The following is a 25570-nucleotide window of genomic DNA, read 5'->3' on the forward strand; positions in this document are numbered from 1 at the left end:
GGCCGGCCCCCGCTGAGTGACGGCCGGGCCGGGCCGGGGCCGGGGCCGACCCCCGCCCCCCGCAGCGGCGGAGCCGGCGCGGGCAGGACGCGCCGCCCGGGCTCGGCTCGGCTCGGCTCACGGCAGCGGTAAGCGGGCGGCGGGGCGGCGGGCCCGGCCCGGCCCGGCCCTTCTCTGGGCAGAACATTTGGCCGGCACCGGGCGGCACCGGCTCGACATAAATAGCGGCCGCCTCCGCGCTGCGTGCGGGCGCCCTGCCTCCTGCCTGCCGGGAGGCCGTGCCCGGGGGGTGCGGGCGCTGCGGCAGCCGGTGCCCACCGGCGGGCAGCAGCCGGGAGCCGGCGGCGGAGGCGCTGGACCGGCAGCCGGCGGCACTTCGCGTGTCCGCGCCGTCCGTCACCCGTGTCCGGGGCAGCGCCGGGAGGCGCGGGCGGGGGGAGCGGCGCCGCGCTGCGCTGCGCGGGTGCGGAAGGGCGCGGGTGTTTGGGTTTTTTGCTGCTGTTGCGTGCGTAATCCTGGGAGCTCTGCTAGGAAATGGCTCTCGGGCGGATGGATCAATAGAAAGCTGCGCTGATTTTGTGAGGGAAAGGTAGAAATTAGCGGGGGGAAAGATCTCTTGAGTCCTTGTAGTGTATTTTCCATAGCCATACTTTGTCCGGCTTGAATTAGTCAGTGCCTCGGCCCTTAGAAGGCACTGCCTGTCTCAGAGATAACTTTCCTTTACTCGTCTGGACACAGCTTCTGCACCCACTCACGCGCTGTCCTGATGTGCTCGTCCGCCTGCTTCTGATTTTGAAACGGTTCTGGGTGGTTTGGGCAGAACCAGTTGCCCAGTGCTCCCCTTCTGGGCTGGCTGCCCCTAGGTACAGTTCCTCTCTCTAGTTGCTTTACATCTTTCCTTGGGTATTGGACCTTGAGCCAGGAAGGTGCTCAGCCACATGGCTGAGGCGATTTTTAAGTGTATATAAAAACCCTTCCTCGTGTGACCTACCAGTTCAGAAATTCCTCATTTCTCATCAAAGAAACATGATTTGTGCCAAGAGGTGGCACCTTCTCTTATACTAGTTGCTAGATCAAATACTGGACAAGCCTTTGAGCGTGCAAGCCAAGGACTACTTGAAGCTGTGGTAGTGAGCCCATCATCTTCTGTCTCCTTGGAAAGAGCTGGGCTACAACATTAAAGCCAAGCGCTGTCTTGCTGGCATCATGGTGCCCAGAGCCAAATGCCTTTTCCAGTGGTGTAGAAGAGCCTGCACTGTGGTTTCTTGGCAGCCTCTGCACCTGTTTCCCTAATGTACGTTCGTTTGGATATTGCAACAAGCACACTCTATCCTATGTTCACTGCTGCTCATTTAAGTTCCCTGTTTCCCTCCTGTTAGGGCTCTTTTTTTCTTTTCCCCCTTCAGCATTGCTTTGCTTTCCAGCCTCACTTGTCATGTTCTTTTCTCCACACATTTCTTAGCTGTGATGGTCTGCTGGCTTTTCTCCAGGTAATATGTTTTTGCATAATATTGGGAATATGTTGCTGCCTCCCCTCGTTCTTGGTGTATTTGGGAAAGTCAAACAGATGTGGAGACAGCCTATTCTGTCTCATTACTGATTTCTTTGCCCGTGTTTTACTTTCATTCACGCAAAGGAGAGTTTATCTTTTTAAGAGATTCTGAGTGATCTTTTGTAAGAAGCATCTGTCCCGCGTTGCTAGGTGTGTAACTCCATCCCCCAGAGCAGTGTGCTACTGAATGTAATGTTTGCAGATTAATGGTTTTACCTTCCTGTTTGCTGCTTCACTGTTTTCCAGGCATGTGGAGTTTTTGTGAAAGCCCAGTGCAGCTCAAGGGTAGGAGGCTGGGATCTGTTGATATTTTCCTCCCTGCAGCTGACAGCCATTTGCAAATCATGAGCTAGGAAGACTCTGTCTTCACTTTTCTGTTCCAGGCAGGGACTTGTAGTCAAAATGTGTTTCCTCCATAAAATTACCAGACTCTTGGAAGAAACAGGAGATAAAAATTGTGTTCCATGGCTCTGTGTTGCTAAATGGCCACATTTTCTGTCACAGGACCCCAGCACTGCTGATGGTTCTCTAGTCCGTCCCCAGTTCATGGCAGATCTCTCCTTAGCAGCCAGGGAGATTGTGGCTTCATATGGCCTATGCCTAGAAACCCTCGAAGATGAAGACTCCACCTCCCTGATTCCCTGTCTCTGACCCGCATCACCCTCCTGGGAGGTAGTTCTTCCTGTTTGTTCATGGTGAGTGAGCCAATGTCTGTCCAGCTCAGGAGACTCTGGCTAGCAGCGACCAGTAGCAGATGCCCTGGGAGAAGCATGGAGACAAGGCTACAGCGTCGCTTGCCTAGAGATCTGCCCCATTCCACCACTGTGTGGTTTAGTAGCTCTCTGAGCTGGAGGTGGTATCTTGGTTTCTTCAGGCCTTGGAGGATTGTTAAATGAGTCGTTCAGGTTTGGTGCACAGCATATACCATGTGCTCATTGCTGCTGGAACAATCCTCTTTCTGTTTGGTGTTCATCAAGCATCAACCTATCTAGGGCTTATTAGCTGTACCTGATGGAGCATTTCACTTCCACTGCTTCAGCCACACTAGCAGCGGGGTAGTATCAGGAACGTGCAGACACTGGTGTGTTGCTAACAGCTCGCTGTGCTTTGCTCTGGGCAGTCTGGCAGGGCCTCTGTTTCACAGGACATTGACATCGCCTGCTGAAGGGTCCAAGGCACTGCTCGGTGCAAGACAGGAACCCTTCTGCTCTTGTAGTTCACATGTCGTCATCAGGTTCAGCTGCTCCCTGCAACTGAAGTGTGCCAGAGAATCAGGAGTCCATCTGAAGACTAACAAGTTCAGGCAAGAATCCCAGAATCCCTTTTCAGAGGAGATTGTGCTGGCTGCGAAGTTTCCAAGTGGAAGGGTTCAAGTTACAGAGCAGGAACTGAGTGCACGGTGTTACTAATGTCTCATTTGCCCACATGCTTTTCATAGGGATTAGCAATTAAGCAATTAAGTACATGCCAGGTGCATGAGAGAACCTCACCCCAAATAGAACACATAACTGTGTTTACAAGTGTGCGCCTTAAAAATACGCAAAGGGGAGATAGAGCTGGGATGGTTTGTATTTTGGCTTTGGCAGAGTTTGACCCTGTTACGTTACCAAACATCCAGGCTATTTGCTGGATGGCCCTGATAAGAAAGACTGCTTGGCAAGAGCCAGTATTGAGTTGTGTAGCTGGCGGGGCTGCAGGGGTGTTGAGAAGAGGGCCAGGCAGTTTCTGAGTATCAGGTTAGGAACAGGGTGATCTGCAACTCCTGGCACGTAAGAGGAGAGGAAGATCTGGGAGACTGCAACCAGTGTAAGACCTCCCTCAGCACCCGTGGATGAGTTGAGAGGTCTCTTTGGTTGAGCACAGGAAGCTTTCCCTAGTACATGTGTGACCTTGGACAAACAAGCCGTTTGCCATGGAGCTGTCGAGTGCAAGGATGGAAATGTCAGCTCTGGCATGAGGATCTCCATGGGAACAAGGCAGCATCATCAGTAAGTGTTGTCTGCAACATACTGAGCTTCATTGATGTAGGGTTCTGGGTGGTGACAATAACTCCAGAGAGCATGATGTGTTTTGCACAACTGGCGTGTCATTTAGAGAGGCAGAAATCATGGTGTGCTTTGATAGATCCAAAATGCCTCCTTCCAGATGTTTCTTTTCAAAGACAAATTTCGGTGTGTCTTAGGTTAAGGGCTGCTGTTTGTGAGGTTTTAATCAAACCAGAGGAAATCCAGATCTTCCTTGGAGAAGTCTGAGTTTCCTGAAGAGACAGCCGATGCCCTGTTGAATGTCATTAGTCATGAGCCTCTTACAGGGAGGCTAGGAGGGCTTTGGTGTTTCTAGTTGATGGCTGGCTTGCCTGGAGTAATGAGAGGGTGTCCTGAGCTCTGCTTTCTGCATCCAACATGGTAGAGCTTCTCACTGGCTGGAGCATCCCCTGGCTTGTCTCTGTACACTCTTCTTATCCAAGGCATGAATGTGCTGGCACTAGCCAGCTCTGCCTTGAGAAGGCTAAGGGATGGAGACACGCCTGATGGACACTACTCACTGAGTGGAGGCTGGGGACGTCAACTGCCTTATATGCTCTGTTTTATTGAGAATCGTTCAAGATGATGCTTGACTGCTCTGCAAGCTTCTCAGGCTCAAGGGCTTCTCAGTGTGAGAAAGCTGCAAAGCAAGATACTAGATGGTCTCCTGGAGGCTAAAGTGACTTACTCTCATGCTGCAGAAGCAGGGGACTTTGTCAAGATGACCTTCAACCGTGTCTGAGCTAATGGTGGTTTGTTTGTTTCAGGGGAAGGCAGCTAAACCCCCTTGTGTTGAACTAGAATCAGAATTCAAACTTGAATCACAGCAATGAGGACTTTGCTTCAGTTGGATAAATTGAGTGCAGAAAACAAGTTTTTGTGAAATGTAGGGGATCCGCTTGGAGCCCAGTTCCCATCCTGTGCAATGTCTTGGCATTCAGAGGAGTAACCTGGACAGTTGAACAGACCTGCGCGTTCTTCTGAGACCAAGTCACAGAAGGTTTAGATGGGAAGGGACCTCTGGAAGTTCTAGTCTGGTGTCCTCCTCTGAGCAGGTCTAACCCCAGAGCTAGATCAGGTTGCTCAGGGCCTTGCCCAGTTAAGCATTGAATTTCCAGGGACGGAGATCCCACCACCATTCTGGTCCCTGTCCAAGGGCTGTGCCCCTCTTGTGGCAAGGAGTTTTCCCTTTGCCACAATTTATTCCCATTGTCCCTTGTTCTTCCCCTGTGCACCTCTGAGGAAAGCCTGATTCTGTCTTTTCTAGAAATCCTTTTCCTTTAGGCAGCAGATGACTGCTTGCAGTTAGATCCCACTGCAGCCTTCCCCTCTCCAGGCTGAAGAAGTCCAGTTCCCTGTGTTTCTCCTCGCATCTTCTGTGTCCCAGCCTCCTGCCCATCCTGATTGCCCTGCACTGAAGTGTCTTCAGCTTGTTGAGACATGTCTTCTGCTGGGAGGCATCAAACTGGATGCAGCATCCAGCTGCAGCCTCAGTAGTGCTAAGCAGAGGGGAATACCCACCTCTGTGGACCTCCTGGCTAGACTCTTTCTAGTGCAGCTTGGACTGTAAGCCCAGTGCAGAGTTGATATGAAGTCCAAGCCCTGTGCAGAGTCTATGTGAAGTCTCTTGTAGCTTTAACAGATGTTTCAGCATCTTGTACGTTCGAGGTGGTGATGCAGAGCCCAAGCAGACCAACAATGCTTGATGCTGCAGTCTGGGTCTGTGTTTATGGCTTGTTAAAAAGGTGCTTTCCTCTCTGGCTGAAAACATTAGATCAGCCTAAAAAAGAATCTACAAAAGATGTTCAGGAGACCATTCCCTTAAAAAGACTGGCTCTATCTTCCAGATATTTATCTTTCTTTCATTTCTCAAGCCAAAGACTGGATGTTTAGTGAGAACTGTTCATTTGAAACAGGCAAACTTCTGAATGCCTGTACTGCAGATATGGGCCACGTGGTCACCTGCAAGGCCACTGCTGGGCTCTGGTTATGTGTGGCAGACCACTGGCTCCAGGTATGACATTCGTACCTGTGCGCTGGGGGGAGAGCTTTCCTGTACCAGCACACCTGTATTTACTTCTCTTGTGACCAGATTTACTAGTAATTGGAAGCATACAGGGATCAAGACTTTGGATGTGTAAGGCTGTGTGGTGACACTGGGGACAGATCCACCTCCTCCTGTGCTCTGCTCTGATTTGCACTTGGGTTTTGCAGAATTCACACAGACTCACATTTTTAGATGAGGTCTCAGAAGGAGCTGATGTGCATCCTTCCCTCTGTTGTTATTGGATCTGGCTGTAACTTGTTGGTCTCTTCCTGAAAATCCTGGGAACTGCTGATGTTGGGGTGCTCAGTGACTCAAACAGCAGGGCAGCTGTGGAGTCAGGCTCTTGCACACCAGTACCCAACTTTGCTGGGATGGAAGACCAGGGTACATAAGTTGTCCCATGAGTGGCAAAACTATCAAAGACTTACTTCTTGGTGGACTGATGTTCTTCATCCCTACAACCTCACTGTGTCTGCCTCAGCTCTACCGCTTGTAAAGGTTCCCCCTTCTCCAAGTGCTTTCCTTAGACCTCCCTGCCAATACCCCAGCTCTCTTCTTCATTCCCTGTCTGCTGAAGATGCCTGGGATTGCTCCACATTACACCTGTGCTGACAGACCCTTTGCAGACATGTGCAGCTTGACAAGAAATTAAGGAGCCCTGTATGAGAAATCATTAGTTATTGGCTTTAAGGTTTATCACAGGACTGAGAGGTTGCATAAAAATACAGCCCTCATTTAGGAAACTAGCTGGAGCTGATTTTTCTCCTTTCGTCTGCACAGCATACATCTTGGATTTACACCTGGGTGATTCACTGAGGTCTAAGTATATGCACAGAAAGTACTTCTCTTAAGTTTGTAGGAATGGTCACTTGAGGTATGTGTAGTTTCTCAGAAAGGTCCTGATGTTTACCTTTAAAGTTACACTAAAAGTCAAAGAAAAAAGAAATTGTAGCAACTACAGAGGAGTTGACATTGGTTTGTTATTTTTATACTGTAAAAATAATAGTTCTGAACTTTGACTCAGGTTTCTACTTAAGCGGTGAAAAAATCTCATAAATCAGAACCCTGCATGAGTCAAATAGGAACTCTTCTCAAGCCAGGCTATCCCTCATGAGGTTAACTCCTGCCTCTAGTGCTGCTTAAAACACCTTTCATCCTGAATAGCCTTCTGCTTTCAAACTTGGCAGTTTTTCCAAGAATTATCAATATCTGTGCTGATGATGCTTACTGGCCGGCTCCTTATCTCAGAAACCAAGTCCTTGGTCTGCTTTCTCATTTCGGAGCGCTCCCAGTAGATTTGAGGGTTGTCTGGGGCAGGGAATGTTAATTTTTTCAGCTGTGGCTCTCATCGGTGGAACGAGTACACAGGGTTCCCGTCCCCTGCCTTTTGCTGGTGATTCAGTGTGGCTGGTGACTCAGGACACACCAAACCCTCCCGTGTGCTGCAGTCCCCATGGCCGTGGAAGTGAAGCCGCATGCTGCAGCCTGCCGTGAAACACAGCTGAAGTTGAGGTTGGCTTGGACTGATAACAGAATTTATCACTGAAAAGCCCAGTGTCTTTGCTGAGCTTAGTAGCTCTTTCTCCCCGTGTACGTATGAAAAGAAAAGGGCTTTCCACAGTTCCCTGCAGTTAGCATGCTCGTGCAGGTGGGAGGTTGTGCTGTTAGAGGCTGCGCTTCCCAGCACAAGTGTGCGCAAGATTGCCGTCATGCCGCGTTATGCAGCACGCAGAGCAAACCCGTCTTTATGTTTTCTCTATGACATTCTGGTGTTTTCTTGGAATTTGTATTGCTTGCTGCTGTTTCTGTTGATCCTATTCTGCCGCCTTGTCTGCTAGTTTTCCTGGGGTTGTCAGGGCATTGCGGGATGATCCTGCAGATGCCTACGCAGCGTCCCCAGCAGCCTGTTGCAGCCTGAGCCCATTACTGCCCTGCTCCTGCTCTCCCTGCTCGCCCATCTGAGGAGCACAACCACATCCCTGTGCCTACTCTCTGCCAGGGGTGGGACACAGTGGTCCCACATGGGCCACCTTCCCAGGTCTCTGCTGGTTCCCTGCACAGAGGTTGGTGGTCCTGTGGGGTTTCAGTGCCCCAAAAAGGGCACAGTGCTGCAAGGGGGGGGCGTACCAGTGCAGAGCAGTGGAAGGAGTATTTCCAGTGTTGTACAAGATTATTTTAATTTTCACTTGTTCTACAGCATCAATTTGTTTGTTCAGCGCTTTTGGACCCTTCAGAAAAACTATTCCATCCCCCTTGTAATCACAAATGTTGCCTTTTTGTTTTATATATTCATGCTAGGACCAGTCCTAGTCCTAATTGATGTCCTGTGGTGTATGTTCATCTCCCATCTGATTTCAGTTTTCTCCTTGAATCTTTTTATTGGTCTTCATGCACAACAACTTGTGTGCTTTTCAGACTTAGCAGGTGCCAGTGTTTGGGCTGTCTTCTCATGTGTCTGATGAATACTTTGGCCGATGAGACATTGCTCTCTTGGTAGTCAATAGGAATTTCAGTTTTTTGAGGACTTAAAGTTGTAACAGTATTGGTCCTGTACAGCTGCTGTATATTATGTATATATCTTGTTGTGATGCTTCCTTCATTGATTGAATGATAGTGTGTTGGTAGGTAATGAAAAATAGCAAGAAATCAAAGCTGCCATTTTAGGAAGCCATTGAGAATAGATTTGATGGAGCAGATTTGTGGTGAATTAAGGTTAACTCTTTTCTGAATGTCCAGAAGTATGTGGATTTAGAATTTGAATCTAAAATTGCAGTTGTGCTGGAGGATCTTCTCATTTTTTTTGAGCGCAGATGTTGGGGGTATATGTGTCAAACCATTCTTCAACCCTAGCACAGGGCAGGGAAAGCTGTTTGTGGCAATGGGTGTTTCAGCATGTTGTATAAATGAAAACCATTATGGTTAAGCAGAGTTTACATGCTGTCCTATTTTTGGCAGTACAAACTCTCTTGCCATTTACAGCAAGTCAGGCTATTTGCTTTTTCTCCCAGCACTCATTAGCAAGATTAGAAGAGGCCTGGGATGATAAGGGAGAGCCAGTGAATGTACTGGTCCTGGAGGCTGTGCTGGAGGATGTGATGCTAAACCAGTACAGCTCATTTGGTGGGCAGGGGAGTGGTACAAAATGTCCTGCTGCCACAGACATGGCTAGTGCTCCTGACGTGCTCTCTGAGGGAACTATACAGGTCGCTGGTGCCGGCTGGCACTGTCTCCTCCCTGCAACTCTGCTTGGGGTACGTACCAAATGAAATTCTCCCTGTGGGGATCTCAGCTGTGTTTCAGCAGGCTGCACCTGTCCTCAACCCTCAGGCCCTTTGCTATATGCAGCCCCAGCTTCATATCTCTGCAAGATGCTTTGAAACATTAAGCGTTTTCCAGAAGCGTTGCCTGTGTGTGCTGACATCCAACGTCTGCCCTGCCTTTCGCCTCTTGGTGCTGACAGTCTCCGTCCTTCTGGTGGGAGGTGACAAGGTCAGCCCTGCAGAGGACAGAGTCCCAGCAGAGCCACTGCTTGTGGGCCCCCCCAATTGCTAGGAAGCGGCTGTGACTGCCTCTGGCAGTAGTTGTCCCCACATAGCCACAACGGAGATTGCCATGTGCATGGCAGGTGTGGGTATTTTAAGCCATTATAAGGAGTTTACCAACCTGAGTGGGTTATCCTCTGCCTTCCCGCCTGCTTTTAGCTCCAGCTCCCTCCACAGCAGAATAGTCAAAACTAAAAGTTGAATATGAAATACAGACTAGTTGTGGTTCGTGCACTTCAACACAGGGTCACAGTGGCACAGCACATCTCCAGATCCAGGTTCAGGATTTTCTAGGATATCCCACATCAGAGCTGTAACAATTGCTGTTAACAAGTGTTTGTTCATGGGTAATTGTGATAAAGGCTCTGCTTTTCTCTCTGCCAGCCAGAAGGGGAGCCTTGCTGGGGCTGAGCTGTTGGATGTGGCTCCTAGCCTGACCCGTGCACGGTTGTGTGACTGCTGCACATCCATCTCATGGTTTGAGGCGTCTTGCACTGACTGCTGCAGGGGATTGTTAAAGCACAGGAGCGCTGGTGTCCCCACTGCCTCGCTTAGCTAAACCCACTGAGCCCCATAGCCCGTGCTTCCTCCTTCACCTTCCTGCTGCCCTTGGCCCTGGTGCCCACAGGTTGACTGTCGCCACGCAGAGCAAACCAGCCTGACAAAAAACTGGTTTTCACCCACTTGGCTCCCATCTGTGGGAGTCTGGGGGGCTGTTCCTCCCATCAAGGAGGCACTGGCTCCTGGCACTTCACCACCTAAGTGGCGAGTGGCAGGAATGCGAGTGATGCAGGAATTGCCATCAGTCCAGTGGGAAACCAAATGTCTGACCAGATGACGGCTCTAAATTTAAGGGCTTGCTGTCAAGCCCTATGTGTGTTAATGTGCCCTTCTGTGACCAAGCTGTAGATAATTTTCCTGTTTGGAACAGCAGCTGCATTGTAAGTTGTATAAAGAAACTTTCCCATTAACGAAGAGTGATCATAAGAGCATGATCTGCCCTGAGAGGATGAGCAAAGCTGGAGAGATGTGACTTTGGGGTAGGTTCCTGACATTCCACAGAAGCTGAAAAGAGGCCATTTATAGAAACTCAAAAAATGTTTGGCTCCTGTAAGAATACATAGGCCTTGCTGTTATTTTAATGTAAATGCCACTTGAGAGAATAGCATAACTTTTTTTAAACTTTAGGAAAAGTCACTTTATCTAGAGTTCAATATTATCTGCAAAAATGGAGCCAAAAAAATTTAAATATACAGACAGTGCTGTGGAACAGAAGGAAACTTTCAGCAGAAAAGCAGAGTTGGATATACTCGTGTGTTGCAGTGAGTATATTTTTAACCCACCTGCATATTCAAAACAAGTTGACCTTCACAGAAGATTTCCTACAGTCTTTTAGATCTGGCAGAGGTCCAGTTGTGTGTGTGTGTGATTGTGTATGGCATTTTATATTAGGAGACATTGGCCAAACCCCTGGGTGAGCAGGGATTATCCGGATAGGTCATTTAGTATGTTACTCGCACCTCTCATGCTTGAAGGGTGGGTTTAGACATGCAGTAACAGGTCAGCTGCTTAACTTGCAGCAGTGCAAACACGTGTTGTCTCAGGGAAGGTGGGTCACTAAACAGTGTGTTTAGCTGGTGCCTCCTGAACATGAGTGGATAACACTTCCTGATCGCCTTGTGGATTTAAAAGACAGGAGGGAGTGCTGCACGCTGTAGCCTTGTGGAGGTTTGCAGGTGTACTCAGTGATGCTACAAATCTGTTTTCCCACCTGGTGACAACGTTATCTGGAGTGCCATGTGCAGGGAGGTGTTACTGGGGTCTTGTATGGGCATGAGAGCTGCAGACTTTATGATCTGTGGTTTATCATCCTTCAAGGAAATAAATGCCCAGGACACTTCGTTAACATGTAGTATTGCTTGGAGAAAGATATGTCTAGCCAGGATCCTGTACAAAGTACTTCCTTAGTGCTGCCCTGCAGATCCATGATGGGGCAATGTGCTACTGAACCGTGCAGCTGTGCCTCTCTCATGACCATGGGCTGGTACTTGCATGTAGATATGGATGGGGGGCCCTGAACAGTCTGACCCGGCTTTGAAGTCAGCTGTGCTTTAAGCATATGTATTCTGCAGCTCTGTGGTATTCAGCATTCCCTGACTAGATGAGCTGCGGTGTCATGTTTCATGTATTCAGTACTACACTTCTTGTTTTAATTTCAGGTTTTGTTTTGGCATAAAAGTGAGATTTTTGAGACTTCTCTAAGATGTCTTACAGAAAGGAGCTAGAAAAATACCGAGACCTGGATGAAGACAAGATCCTTGGAGCTCTGACAGAGGAGGAACTCAGGAAGTTAGAGAATGAACTGGAAGAGCTGGATCCTGATGTAAGTAATTTTTACATGAGATTTGCTAGCTGGTAAATCTCAGTAGTTGTGGGGTAATGGGCTGCATTCCTGATCTGTATTTAAGTGGGATCCTTTGCAGAGCCTGAACTCAGTGCCAGGATGGAAGAGATTGTCCACAGATGAGCAGAAGCAGTTTTGCCATCACAGGCACAGGCTACGTGTGGGACTTTGTTTCTGTGATATTCCCCTGCCCTTGGTCTGGTGTGCATGTTTCAGTGTGATGAGCACTGTGATTTGCAGCACTGATGTGAGCCAGTGCTGGTGCAGGGCAGTAAACCTGTGGCAACTCTATCTCTGCTTCTGAGCAGGCCATCTTGGAGGGAATGTTTTGGGGTTTGTGGGTTGGTTGGGGTTTTTTTCACAGCAAACTTCAGATGGTCTGTGTTTTCCTCCACTTAGGCTGAAGTCCAAATCCCAGAGTTTTGCAAAATGGGACAGTTGCTTTTTAGCAACCTCCCAACATCAGTAGGAGCTGTGCATATGCAAACACTGGGCCTGCTGGTGCCAAGCAATGAAAGCTTTTTGGAGGCAGTGTTGTCCTAGCAGGGGATGTGCAGAGCCAACTGGCAGGCCTCTGGGTTATGGCAACATTAGATGATGAGGCTGAGCACTGCCAAGTGCCACTAACATGCAGTTAGTGTTTCTGGGTGAAATGATGGGTAGTGTAAATTGCATCATCAGTATTTTTAATTGCAACACAGGAAAATAATTAAGAGGTGTCAGGCTAGCTCTTAAGTGTATGGGCTGATGGACTGGTTACAGCTGCCTCAGAAGACACAGAGTCAGGCAGCATTCTGTGAAAGATGCAGAAAGGTGAAATAATCATGAACATCTGTCAGTACAGGTGTAGCCTGACTACAGGAGTTAAAGCATGAAGACTGCATGGTCACCTCTCACAGCATGAAGCCTGAGGAAGCCAGCTGTTTCCTATGCCACCCTGCTTGTGCATTAGCACAGTTCTCTGTTGCCCTCCAAGGTTGCCTGAGTCTAATTGGTTCCTATTAGTCACTTTACTTCCCAGGCTTTTCACTGACACAGATTTGAATTATAATGAATTACTTTTATTAGTTGAGCATGGAAAAATCAGCATGTTGTTCAAAATCACCTTGGATGTCTTAAAAAGTAAATGTTGACTTCTATCCAACAAAGCTTTAAAGAACATGCTTAGTGTCAAATCTGGGAATAGTCTTACTGCATTAAGTCTGTTCTATATTTAAATATAAGCAGGTGCTTACGTGCCATATGTGTCAGGCACAAAGCAACTTCCCATGGTGGGTAATGTGACTGACTAACAAGGAGACAGTTTGAAAAAGGGCTGAGGTTCACAGGGGTTTTGTTCTGCAATGGAATGACCTTCTCTGCAAGACCTTGCCTGTAGTTTTTTCATAGATCATGAAAGACAGAGAGACCACCATGGCTCTCTGGTCTGCTCTGTGAAAGACCATGGGATTTCCCTGAGCTGATTCTTGTTGGGACACATGGGTCATGTGGACACTTGGACAGACACATATAGGGAGAAGATCGACTGAGTTTAGCAGCTTGATTCTGGTGCTGTGACTGTTTCAGAGAGGCAGCAGAAATGGTGACGGTGTGGGAAGAATCTAGGAGGAGCGGGAGGTGATGGTTGAGAGACCCAGAGGAAAAGCTGGAACTGCTATTGTAGAGAAACATCCACTTGGCAGTAGGGAAATCTTGTAATGGAGCCAGCATCTGAAATTGAAGGGGAAAGGGGTGTCACATGTCTTAGATGGTGTGGGAATCAGTGGGTTTGGATGGAGAGAACCTTTGCATAAGGGGAAGCAAATTTTCTGGCAATGTGGAAGAAAGAAAGTGCAACGAGGAAAGTGGAGAGGGGAGAGCATTTGATGGATGGGGATTGTGGCTTGCAGAGATAACCCATGTTTCTCCCCTCCATGCCTAGAATGCATTGCTGCCAGCAGGGCTCAGGCAGCGAGATCAGACGCAAAAGCCACCAACTGGCCCATTCAAAAGGGAAGAACTCATGGCTCACCTAGAAAAGCAGGCAAAGGATGTTAAAGACAGAGAAGACTTGGTTCCTTTCACAGGTGAAAAAAGAGGTATGGTTATTCTTTGCCACACTGAGTGCGTCACAGTGCAGGCACAGTAAGTGCACAGCAGAAGGGTTGTGTCTGACCCATGTTGCTAAGCATGACTTCATTTCGACACCACTGGTGTGATGGATCTGCTCTCTCTGCTGTCTAGCCCCCGTCCAGGCTGGCTAATATACTGGGGTGTGCCCAAGAGGTTCATGCACTTGCTGATTTGGGTACCACCTGATAAGTGATGAACAAAGACTCTACCACTGTGCAGCCTCTTTTTGTCCCCATCCCACTGCAGCTATATTAAGCTCTGGGGAAGACATTATCTTCTGTTCTCTCTTGTGCCACCTGTGCCCTGTCCTCCTGTGAGCTCTGCAGGATGTGCTCTGTCTTCCACCCTTGCCTTTCATGCTCCATCCCTACATTCTGAACTTCATCTCAGTATAGAGAAACTCCACAGCTCCCCTCAGCTGTGATGATCCCAACAGTTCCTGTCTAGTCGGCATCACCTCTTGACAACCCCAGCCTCGTTTCCCAGTCTGCTGCAGCTTGAATGTTTCTGTCTTCCCACACCATACCCTGTGGCAGCTGCTGCACTGCTGCTCTGCGTGACCCTGGGGGCTGTGAGCAAGCAGGTTGCTCTGCTTCTTCTCTTTTCTCTCCTTCTGGCATTTCCTGTTCTCCTGTGACATGTCCCATTATCCAGAGGATTTTCCTGCTCCCATTAGCACTTTGAATATAAACTGACATGGTATGTGGTCTTGCTCAGTCCTTGCCTCTGGGTTCCAGGAGCTTCTCAGCAGCTTTATTTCTGCCACTGTGTCTCCCTCTGTACCATTGTCCCCCTGCTGCATAAGATCTGGTCATACACTGTTCATGCTACTGGTTGTTTCATGTCAAAAAAAAAAGTGCATGAAAATGTAGGCATGTGAGCATGTTTCCCAGATGAGGTCTTTTTCAAAGCTGATCCATGTGCCTCTCCGAGAAACCTTGTGCTAAATCTGTCCATTTAATAAAACTTGAGGTGGTATTTTTAGGAAAAATAAACCCAAAACAGGTCTCCTTGAAAGAAGTAAATAAAAGAGTAAATTGTGTGATATCAGGAAGAGTGATTCAGCACCTTCAAACATACCTCAGCCCAGGGCTGGTTACCAGCCTGACCAGCCCAGCAGGTAGTAGCAGTGCTCTGTGGGAGGTATTTCAGGCATTTTGAGTCTTCAGCTTCTGGTCTGAGCTAATCATATTGTAATCTGATGTGATCTCAAGCACATTAAACATATTTTCACTTGTAACATGCTGTTGAGTGATGACACTACTTACATTGACTGTGAACCAGAGATGGTAAATTACATATTCACAGTTGTGGCAGAGCTGGAAATAAATCACCGCGTTTGCAGTTCAGAGGGTGATTTACTAGTTTGCGATGGGAGGTGCTCTCCCTGGTCGTGTTTCTGGACAGGGTAGGAGTGTGTGCATACATGCTGCATTATGATATAATGCATGTGTTTGCATGCACCATTTAATTTAAAGTTCAAACTTGTAATAAAGTGTGATTGAGATATGAAACCTTCTAAAATTAAAACCCAGAAGTTTCAATGACACTAAGATGTCAAGAGGAGTTACTGTGTGGTGGCAGAATTTTTCATTTTCCTATTCCCTGCTGAACCAACCAGATGGTGTGTGCAGTTTGCCAAGCTGTGCATCCGGTAGGACAACAGTTCCGGGTCTTCGCACCAAGCCAGGGCTGAGTGGGCCAGCCCTCCCCAGGCATTTTGCTGCAGAGTACCCAGAAGGTGCCTGGCCATGCAGGCACACATGACGTTCTGCCTATTTTTGCAAGAGCAGCTGTGTCCCAGGAGGCAGATTCCTGGCCTCTTTGTCAGGGCAACAGCGTGCAGGCAGGAGATCGGCTGTTTTGCTAAAGGCTGTTTATAGCAGCCTCCATTTTGTACTGGGGGAGCCTGAAGCGCAGTTGCTTCTTCCTTGAGGCTAAATTTAGCTCCTTCTGCTTCTGCACATCCCTGAGCAGTAGGATCTTTGTTTCTCCCCTTTGGTGCTGCTGACTCTGGTGCCAGGAAGGGGGACAAAAATAGTCCTGGCTGGCTTGCCAGACCAGGAGTTTTGCACTCACTATGTCTGTGCAGTGGTGCTGGAGTATTTCAGGGGAGGAGAATGCTCTGAAATGCTCGGGATCCCTTCCCCTCCTCCTCCTGTCCTGCCGCAGCGCTGGGTTTACCCAACAGACTGTTCTCTGTCATAGTGTGTTAAAACACCACAAGCCTCTCTTTTCTTTGGTGGTGGAGTGGTCGGAGGTGGGTTCGCTGTTCTGAAATCTCAGACCGGACCTGTTCAGCCTCTGCAAAGAGATCTGCCTGCCCGTTGGCGGTGCCAGAAGTTAGTAGCTGGGAGCAGCCATGCAGTGCCTTAAACTGTCTGCAGCTCCATACCTCCCTGGGATGCAGCTGGCTGTGGCAGAGAATGGTTTGTGTATGGCTTGCCCGGTGATCATCCTGGGAAATGGTAAGGGGGAGTGGCAGGGAGCCCGTGGCATTCAGAGCTGGGCTGGAGCTGTGTCCTCTCCGCACAGCCACCTGTCCACATGTGCAGCCCCTGTTAGGAAAGGCCACAAGAGAGCAGCTGAGATGGCAGCATTACCAGCTGTACCTGTTACTTTGCACCTCTGGCTTGCAGGGAAGAAGCCTGTTACTTGGCCTGTTGATGTTCTGGGAGATAGAGCCATGGAGGTCTCCATCTGGCATGCCCTCTGTGTCTCTCCCCCTGACCTACTGTCCTCTGCAGCAACATTGAGCCAGAGCGGCTGCCCCAAGCTTGCTCCTTCTTGCATCCCATATGCTTACTGGATGACCAACTGCTATCCATGTCTGCTGCCAGACCCCCTTTACCATCTCCTTTCTGCCCTGTTTTGACTAACGTGCCATCTGCCCTGCTATTGTGCATTTGGAATGAATTAGCAGCAGGAGCTGTTTCAGTGGCAGGACCTATCCTGCACAGTGCTGGAGCCAGGCCACTGGCCTCTCTTGGTCCATATGGGTGCTGGCTGATGTCCATCCCTTTTATGCAGCCTTTAAAAAAGTGAAGTCCTGCAGGGTCAGGCTGCATGTGGCGCTCTGAATGCTGTGTATTGAATAGTCATCGTCCTGTACAAATGCACTATTGGGCTTTTGTAGATGCAGCCTGCTGTTCTGGCAAAAGTGTCCAGCTCCGCAGTTGGAGGTGTCTGGCAGGTGCCTTCTGGCTCACACTGCTGCAGGACTCAGACCCAGATAATGGGAAGGGATTCAGAGTCTCCTGCGATTTTTTTCTCTGGATCCTTATGCTCCCCCCCTGTCCTTTCCACTGTGCAAATCTCACCCCACAGAAATACATCTGCATGGCTAGTTGTGAAACAGGTGCTGTAGCTATACTGAGAGTGACATCACGTTGCATTTATAGGAAAAGCTTGGATCCCCAAGCAGAAGCCGATGGATCCTGTTTTGGAAAGTGTGACTCTGGAGCCGGAACTGGAGGAAGCCCTTGCTAATGCCTCTGATGCAGAACTCTGTGACATTGCTGGTAAAATAGTTCACATAATTTGGGGGTTCAAGTTGTTTGACTACTAGTTTCTTTGAGCTTTTTGCTGTTTATCTGAACACTGTCAGTTTTGACAGGATTGATTTATTTGTTTAAAAAGTGTGTATTTAAAGTTACTCTCAGCCCATGTGATTTAATCAGGAGCATGAACCAAAGCTGAGGAGGGACAAGGGTTTATCAAGGGAACACAGTGTGCTGTTTGATCTCTTCTCCTGTCTCTGCCACCGAATCTTGCAAATTGCAGCCTGTCACCTTCAGGAGCACAGCTTTCTTCAAGCCAAACCTCTAGGAAACAATCAAGCAGACCCACTGTAAGCGTGGATTTCTTGTGCAACCTATTAAAGGAGCTGTCAGGTTAAAGCAGCCTTTCAACAGACACTCAGGGCTGTTTGTTAAAAAACTTTTACAACACGTTTTAAAGCTATGGATTTCTTGCGATTTGTGCAGTCAGTTGGTTTTGTGAGTGTTAGCTCCAGGGTAGAAGAATCCAGTGTTAAAAGGTTGGTGTACTTCATGACGACTGAGAAGCAGGTTGGAATGTGTAGTGATCTGGAGAGGAGGACAGAGCAATTGCAGGTGCTCTTCAAGCCCCAACAGCATGCTCTTCACCAGGCTAAACAAGCCTTGTGCAAACCAAGGACAGGTGTGGTCCCTATCTGAGGGATTTAGGCCTCCGTGCCAGGTAAGTTCAAGCAGTGTCCCATTGCTGCTTTTCGGGCAGCATTGTCTGAATGGAGACAAACCCCTGCAAGCCTTGTTGCTCTGCCACTTTAGAGATGAGAGTATTGGTATCTCGCTGAAGCCAGTAGCATGGACTTAGCTCTGTGACTGGAATAGGATATGCCTTGGCCAAAAGGAGTGTATGAACACCACCTTGGTGCTTTACCAAGCTTACATGTACCCTGCTGGTCTAGCAGTTGATGGGCATTTCAGTGCTACTGACTGCTTCTTCCAGTTCTGTCTTCTTCAGGCTTCTGTACTGTTTAGCAGTATCCCCCATGCCCAAAGTGTGTAAGATAACCTGTAGAATAACCACACCAACTAGACATCTTCTACATAATAATATCATATTCTGGCTTAGAAATGTGTTTCTGCGTTAAGGCTTCCATAAGGCTATGGCCAAGCATTGCATCTCTGGATTTTGCTTTTTTTCTCTACTCCTAGAGTCCTGTAAAGCCCTATACTAAAAAGTCTGCCTTTCTAAGTTCCAAATCTGTGCAGCAGTTATTTTCACAGAGAAATGCTGTTTAGGGCAGCTTGTTCCGCAATTTGTGGGAGAATACACTTGAAGTGGCAGCAGGAGAACTGATGTGATACAAGCTGTGCTGAAATGTCACTATTGACAGTGACAGCGTTGCTCCTGCCTGTTTAGCAGGGCTTGTTTAGCAGGAGCTCATTTTGCTCCTGCCTGTGTAGCAGGCTTGTTGTCAGCTGTGGCATATTAGATCCCTTCCTTGGCAAGGCCAGTAGGGTAGCTCTTGTGGGTGGCTCCCAACAAGTCCTGGAAGGGCTCCCGTGCCTTTGGTCAGCTGGGGGAGGCAGAAATGTTGTGCCTTCATTCTGCTTGAGTTCCTTTGGATAATACACGTAAGCACAAGACTTAGAAACAGCGGGTCCCTCTAGTCTACCAGCACAAACTCTAGCCCCCAAATAACCTGTGTTTCAGATCCTTCCCTCTGTCTGCAGTCCAGATATGCACAGTCCTGGTGGTGGAGAGATTTCACTGTCAGAGTAAGCTGTGTTTGGGGTGTATGTGTGTCCCCAAAATGCTGAGCCTGAAATTTCAGCTGTGAGTACATGGCAGAGAAAAGGGCTGGTTAAAATACAAACAAGCAAACTCCAAGTGCCCAACCTCACTCAGACTCAGTCACAGACTGCTTGGGTCCGTGCAGTCCAAGCGGAGATGTGCGGGCATGGTGTGGGGAAGTGGACGGTGGTGTTCGTTGACACCCTTTGCTGCTGGCTACCCTGTCTGTGCAACCCGGAGTCACGGTGAGCTGTCACCATAACAGATGTCATTCATGTGATGGGCCTCAGGGACAGGCTCCTGCTGTAACTCCTAGCCCTTCTTGGCCAAAGCACTGAGCAAATGGTGACGGACTGCTGCCAAGCGTTAGAGGAGCAGTTCATGGGAAAGCAAAGTGCCTTTGTGATGGCATGCTTGAATTTTAGGGAGAGATTTGTCCTTTATTTATTTTAACCACTGTGTCCTTCCAAGAGGTCAAGATTTCTTCAAATGTGACTGTTTATAACAAGTATTTGTGCGTCTGAATTTTTTTTTAGAAAGTCATATAGTTGTGGGGGTTTTTTAAAAAAAAGTTGATTAAAAACCTTGTTTATTTTCAAACATAAACTTCCTGTGAGTAGCAGGGTTATTTTTATAAGCAGAATCTTTGCCCAAGTGTTTCTAAGCCACTGGCTTCCCACTGCTCATTTGCAGCTGGTAAGAATGTCAGCAGATCCCCCTGGGTGTGTTTCAATGTACATTTGCATATTGGTTTTGCAGTCATGAGACTGAGGTACAGGAATTGCCAGAAGTTTGGCTTCTGGGCTTTTACAGCTTTGAATTTTGTTCATACTATCGCTTCCTGCATTTCAACCAAGCCAGCAGAGTTTTATCTGTTCACACTGACAACTTTCAAGATCAATTCAAAGCACACCACCACCATCACCATCACCACCCCTACTTGTTGTTGAGTAAAAACATGATATGCGTTGCGATGCTTTGGGTGACAGTCACCTTGTATGTTGCTGCCGGGGGGGTCGGCTTGGTTCTGCGTGGGGCACAGCTCATCTCAAAAACTGGACTGTCACAGTGTATGGCATGCCTAGGTGAGCAGGGGTGGTGACGATATGCAGGCTCCTGCTGGACTGGACCCATTAGATTAAGTCTCACCAGTGGCATTTTTTGGTGTGTTTTATTGTCTTCCCCTCACTATTTTTGCATGCTACTGAATCAGGTTGGCTACTGGGAAACCTTGGCTGTTTGTCTGTTTATTGTCTGCAAAATGTTCCCCTTCTCCTATGAATCATGCTACATTGGAATAAACAAGGGAGCACATTCAAGCTCTGTTCTGTGTTTATGACAGCTGGGGGCCTTGGTCCAACCTTTGTACGTTTCTGTGCTTGCACAGGGAAATGCGCTATGGACCACCATCCTGGGTAGCATGGCATATACGTGTCTCTTACTGGCTTTGGAGCCTGTAGTAACTCAAGTCATGTTCTCCTTTCTTATTTTGTAGCCATCCTTGGCATGCACACCTTGATGAGTAACCAGCAGTACTATGAGGCACTGGGGAGCAGCACCATCGTGAACAAAGAAGGGCTCAACAGTAAGTGATCTGGAGTGTCAGCAGGCTGCAGTGTTTGGCTTTGAAGCTTCTAGCAGAGGCAAAGTGGGAATTATTTTTGGGCTGGAGATTGAAGCTATGAATGTCAGAGCAGCCTGTGATTTCTGGGGCCATCTCTGGTTCATCTTTGCCCTGTGCGAGCCAGCATGGTCTCAGCTGCAGCCCTGGCACTGTTCAGGAGCTAGCACAGCCCAGGGAACAGCCCCACACAGGCAGTGTGCCCTCCATCACCCCGTTTTGGACCCTGAGGGCATGTAGCAGGCGGCACCAGCTGTCCAGTGCTGGCTGGCCCCAGTGCCGGGCAGTGTTTCTGGATGCACGTGGGCATAGGTGAAGCTGATGAGTGCTTGTTCAGTCTCTCATCTTGCATCTGTTTGTCAGGTCATCTTCCCTCTCCCAGCGCTGCTTCTGAGAGCAGAGAAACACATCCAGAGAGAACATGCTGCTGCTCAGGGTGCTTTCAGTTTCACACGTCTTGCTTTTCATTTGCAGGTGTGATTAAGCCCACACAGTACAAACCAGTTCCTGATGAAGAACCAAACTCAACAGATGTGGAGGAGACTCTGAAACTAATACAGAGCAATGATCCTGACCTTGAGGAAGTCAACCTTAACAATATTATGGTACTCGTGCCTTTCTGTTGTCCTCTCTTAATAACAGGACCAAACTTTTGATGGACAGAAGGCAGAGACCAAGCCTGTTTGCACAGAGTAGTACCGTAACACTGTGTGTAGCCAGTCAAGAAACACCAGTGCTTCCCATCTCTGTTTTGGCAGCAGGGATTGTTACTTGCTGTGGGACAGTCCTGTGAGGCTGGTAGCAAGAGGACTCCTGTAGGTGTCCAGAAGAGCAGAGCTGTGTTGGAGGTAGTTTGGGAAACCTATCTCCAGCCTGTCTGGTTAAAGATATTCTAGGTTGCTTTAACAGTTCAGTCAAGCATATTTGGTGGAGGGGCTGTTTATGTAAGATAAAATGGTGGGAGGAAAAATGCATCTTAATCCTGACACTTGTCATGAAAATATGAAGAAACCTCTCTTCTTGCAGGTAGCCCTGTCCATCTCCCACCATCCCTTCTGTAGGACTCCTTTACTTTTTGTAGAAAGCAGATCAGGACACAGCACTACTTCTTATGTTGCCTCTGGGACACATACAAATACTAAAAAATACAGTTTCCAGCTGCCTTCCCTGATGTCCTCACATATTCACATAGCAAGAACATGGCTGACTGCACATGCAAATTAAAAAGACTTGTGCCATGCCACCTGCACCTTTTTATAACAAAAAGATTTTTACTTTCATGTATTTGATTCTGGCTAGTGAACCTGAATGTCCATTGAGGACACCAGGCTGAGGATCTGGCAGGCAGGCACTTTTTTTGCGTATTGGACTCATGACTCTGGGACAGGGTTTGGAGAACTGGAGAATGGTGGTGGAGATTGTAAGCTGCTGGCCTCTGTGTTATGGCTCTGCAGATGACTTTCACTATAGATGATTCCACATGGTGGAATCTGGATGGCGTGGCAAGAAGTCCAAGCTGAGGATACCACTTAAAATTTTAGACAGATGAAAACTTGTGCATCTGACAGGGGTATCTAAAGTGCCTTGATAAGTGAAAAATGTTTTTTTAATAGGAACTCAGAATAAACAGCACAGATTTATATTACCCAGAAAATAAATCTGGGTTGAGACCTAGCATCCTAAAGGTTAGCCTGAAAGATGTTGTGTAAAGCAGTCAGAGGTGTCTGTGGAGATTGTTTCATGTATTTCTGGGTCAGGCCCATAGACTGAAATTTTTGTAGATCAAATGTTGCTCAGCGCTGTAATTCATATTAAAAAGCACAGGAGCAGTGCTTGGTAGGCTCATGGATCCTGGTTACATATATCCCTACAACACTTGCATTCGTAAGTAGCTGTGCTTCTGGGCAGTTAAACAGGAGAAGCATTGTAGCTTCAAATCAAGGCAATGAGCTATCAGCAGGGTGGGAAATAGGATGAAGACATTGCCATGCTCCTTAGACCATGCTGATTGTAGAAGTTAACTTGGAAAAACGTTTATCAACCCCTTCCTAAATTACTTCAGTGCATTTGGTGATATGACCTTGATAAATTTAAAGTATTGTTTAAGTGTATTGCATGTTCCTTCATGTGGATGATGGCCTAACACAGATTTTCTGCATTTCTGTTCACAGAATATTCCCATACCAACTTTAAAAGCTTTTGCAGAAGCGCTGAAAAATAACACCTATGTGAAGAAGTTCAGTATAGTTGGGACACGGAGCAACGATCCTGTTGCTTTTGTAAGTACTGTCAGCTCACTGTCATAAAGTTGTGACAGGAGCTGTTCTGGGGCAAGGTATTTTGCAGAGTTACTGGCTGACTGCTTTTGCACCTTACATCAGTTTTGGCACCTGCACCTCTGGAATTTGGTGCAGGTTTCAGGGGTGCTAGTGAAAGCCAGTGACAGACATGCTTTGGTCCCTTTGCTTCCCTTTGCAGCTGTGAAGATTTCAGGACACAATCCTTTAATCCCATTCAGTCTCATATTTGTCCTCAGGGATCTCCTGGAAAAGAAGCAGGGCACTGATTTCTTAGTGGCATCTTGTATAGCAGTTTGTCTGTTTCAATTTATCTTACATCAGGGCCACCCCATTTGTTGCTCTTGGTACAAAGCCATACACTGCTGTGTGTGTACCCGTACCTCTCCTCACACATGTCTGCTCTGGCTCTTTCATACATTCTTTTGTGCAGACCTGTGCAGAAGCAGGACTCTGCATTTCTAGTGTGTGGCCTGTATGGGTGATACAGGGTCATTCTGCTGCTGCGAGTGGTTTAAGTATCACTGGGGATGTAGAGAGGTGCTGAGCCTTCTCCTTGGCCCTTGTGCTACCTTTCAGGCTGTATCCTTGAACACTCTTCCAACACTATTGCATCCAACTTTCACCCTTCTTCACCCAGGCCACCCCTAACTCCACACACGCATGTGCACACCAGTTTCCTGTTAGAAAAAATACTCTTTTTGGAGGGTGAGTACAGCTCTAACATTATTTCAGGCACTCTGGACTGGGGAAGAAGCCTGTGCAGGCATCACTGGTGCTGTTTGACGGCACATGGGGCACTGTGCAGGGTTCAGGGAGCTGTGGAGCCAAGTGCTGTGTGAGTGGATGCAGGTCAGCCTAGCCACTTGGACATCACCTTTTGGTCCTTCTGTTTTGTGATGTAGACAGGTTCTTCCATGCAGCTTGTGAAATGACACCATCAGATCAGGTCAGGGTCGGGGGTGGGGAGTATGCCAGTCCACTTCTGGTCTTATCGCTGAGGAAGGCAAAAGTGATTAATATGGTTGTCATGCCACTTGGGAAGACATCCTGAACAAGGAGAATCCCCTGTTGCTCAAGACAGACACTCCTCTGTCTGCTGGCTGGGATGGGAAGCATCTCAGCCCCATGCAGAAGAAACAGTGCGGGCAGGGAGCTGATCAGGCAGGAGGCAGGGCTGATGCAGGCCAGCATCCCTGCCGTTGCCATGCTGGCTTTAGAAGAAGGACAGATGAAGCTGTCACTGGGCAACTGCAGGTGTGGACTGTCACCTTTTGGGGTGGCTCTAAGGGTTTGTCTGTATGAGATTTTTCTCTGGCCTCCAGCATGCTCACATTCAAGAATCCCTCTTCGACATGGGGAAAACCCCTTCGCACTTCACAGAGCTCTTCCATCTGGTGGCAGTGAAACCAGCCAGCACATGGGGTCCTCCCAGTGTCCTCCGGAGGTGAGGGGAGTTGAACGAACTCCTGCTGCTCTGGGGTGCTCTACCCCTGCCTGTCTCACTGCTACCTCTTCCCACTCACCTTTGCCTGCAGGCACTGGCAGAAATGCTGAAGGTCAATAACACGCTGAAGAGCCTGAATGTGGAATCAAACTTCATTTCTGGGTCAGGGATCCTGGCTGTCGTTGAAGCGCTCCAGGGCAACACGTCGCTTGTAGAGCTGCGCATCGACAACCAGGTAAAATGTGCAAAAGCAGGAGCTCTGATCATGTCCTGGCTGTGGGAAACTGAGTGGCTGGTCAAGGTGGGGGGTGGCAGCCTGCCACCGCTGCGGAGTTGTTTTGGAGAGGTTTCAGCCCCTTGTTTCTGCTGCATTTCCTAGGCAGTATCTGCTACTATCTACAGTAATTAACAAAGGCTGTGGCAGTGCAATCAGCTTACTGTGTTCCTAGTGCTGCCCTGGAGAGCAGTGATGCACCTGTCCAGTATCACACCTTGCTCCAAGCTCTTGCAGGGACTTAAATAATTATGTCTAGTAAAACTGAAATTTCTGCTGCAATGCAAAGGAAATATAAGGAGGGCTCCAGAGTGTGTGATGGTACAGATGCTGTGGCAAGTCTAGCTCCTCCAGAAACCCAAGCAGTAGTACTGGTGAAGCAGCTGAGCTATGGGAAGCTCAGGGACAAGTGATGGAGTTCAAAATCATGGTTTCTCCAGATGCTTCTTAGCTGCAAATCTGTCCAAGAAACATAGCCTTTGGCAATAGGACTTGTGGGAATGCCTGCTGGAGGAATTGGAGGTACACTTGGTTGTACCAGGACAGACCAGTTGTTTGTTTCACCAGCTCCAAGTCAGAAATGCCAAATGGACCAACAGGTCCAAAGAAGGCAAGGGGTGGAGATGACAGATCTAAGTGCTCACTCTGAATCATTCTCTGACCTGACCAGCTTGCTTTTCTGTTTTCAAGAGCCAGCCCTTGGGCAACAATGTCGAAATGGAAATTGCAAACATGTTGGAAAAAAACACCTCCTTGCTGAAGTTTGGGTACCATTTCACTCAGCAAGGTCCCCGACTTCGTGCCTCCAATGCCATGATGAACAACAATGACCTAGGTGAGTCAGGCTGGCTGCAAGCCAGGGAGCATGGGAGGGTCCTGTGGGCAGTTCCTGGTGGGAAAAGGGCAGAACTCCTCACTTGAAGGCTCTGGTGGATGTGCTTAAGTTAGAAACCACCTTTTGAAG

At 48.2% G+C, this 25570-nt stretch overlaps 1 protein-coding gene across 6 annotated transcripts in view; it reads left to right on the plus strand.

The window, feature by feature from the left end:
* The window catches only part of TMOD1 (tropomodulin 1), a 28424-nt gene continuing 2854 nt past the window's right edge, over positions 1-25570 (plus strand). The window contains exons 1-9 of one of the 6 annotated variants that reach the window (XM_074931605.1): positions 1-128; positions 11385-11548; positions 13491-13647; positions 17083-17202; positions 20463-20552; positions 21063-21193; positions 22760-22867; positions 24424-24567; positions 25297-25441. In XM_074931605.1, the coding sequence (XP_074787706.1) occupies positions 11429-11548; positions 13491-13647; positions 17083-17202; positions 20463-20552; positions 21063-21193; positions 22760-22867; positions 24424-24567; positions 25297-25441 (1015 nt within the window). In that variant the 5' untranslated portion in view covers positions 1-128; positions 11385-11428. Of the gene's footprint in view, positions 129-3255; positions 3541-7061; positions 7136-11384; positions 11549-13490; positions 13648-17082; positions 17203-20462; positions 20553-21062; positions 21194-22759; positions 22868-24423; positions 24568-25296; positions 25442-25570 lie in introns of those variants that run through there. The other 5 variants (XM_074931603.1, XM_074931604.1, XM_074931600.1 and 2 more) reach the window with 5 other exon arrangements.

The sequence above is a fragment of the Athene noctua genome, chromosome Z, assembly GCF_965140245.1.
Source record: "Athene noctua chromosome Z, bAthNoc1.hap1.1, whole genome shotgun sequence".
In the NCBI taxonomy this organism is placed as follows: Eukaryota; Metazoa; Chordata; class Aves; order Strigiformes; family Strigidae; genus Athene; species Athene noctua.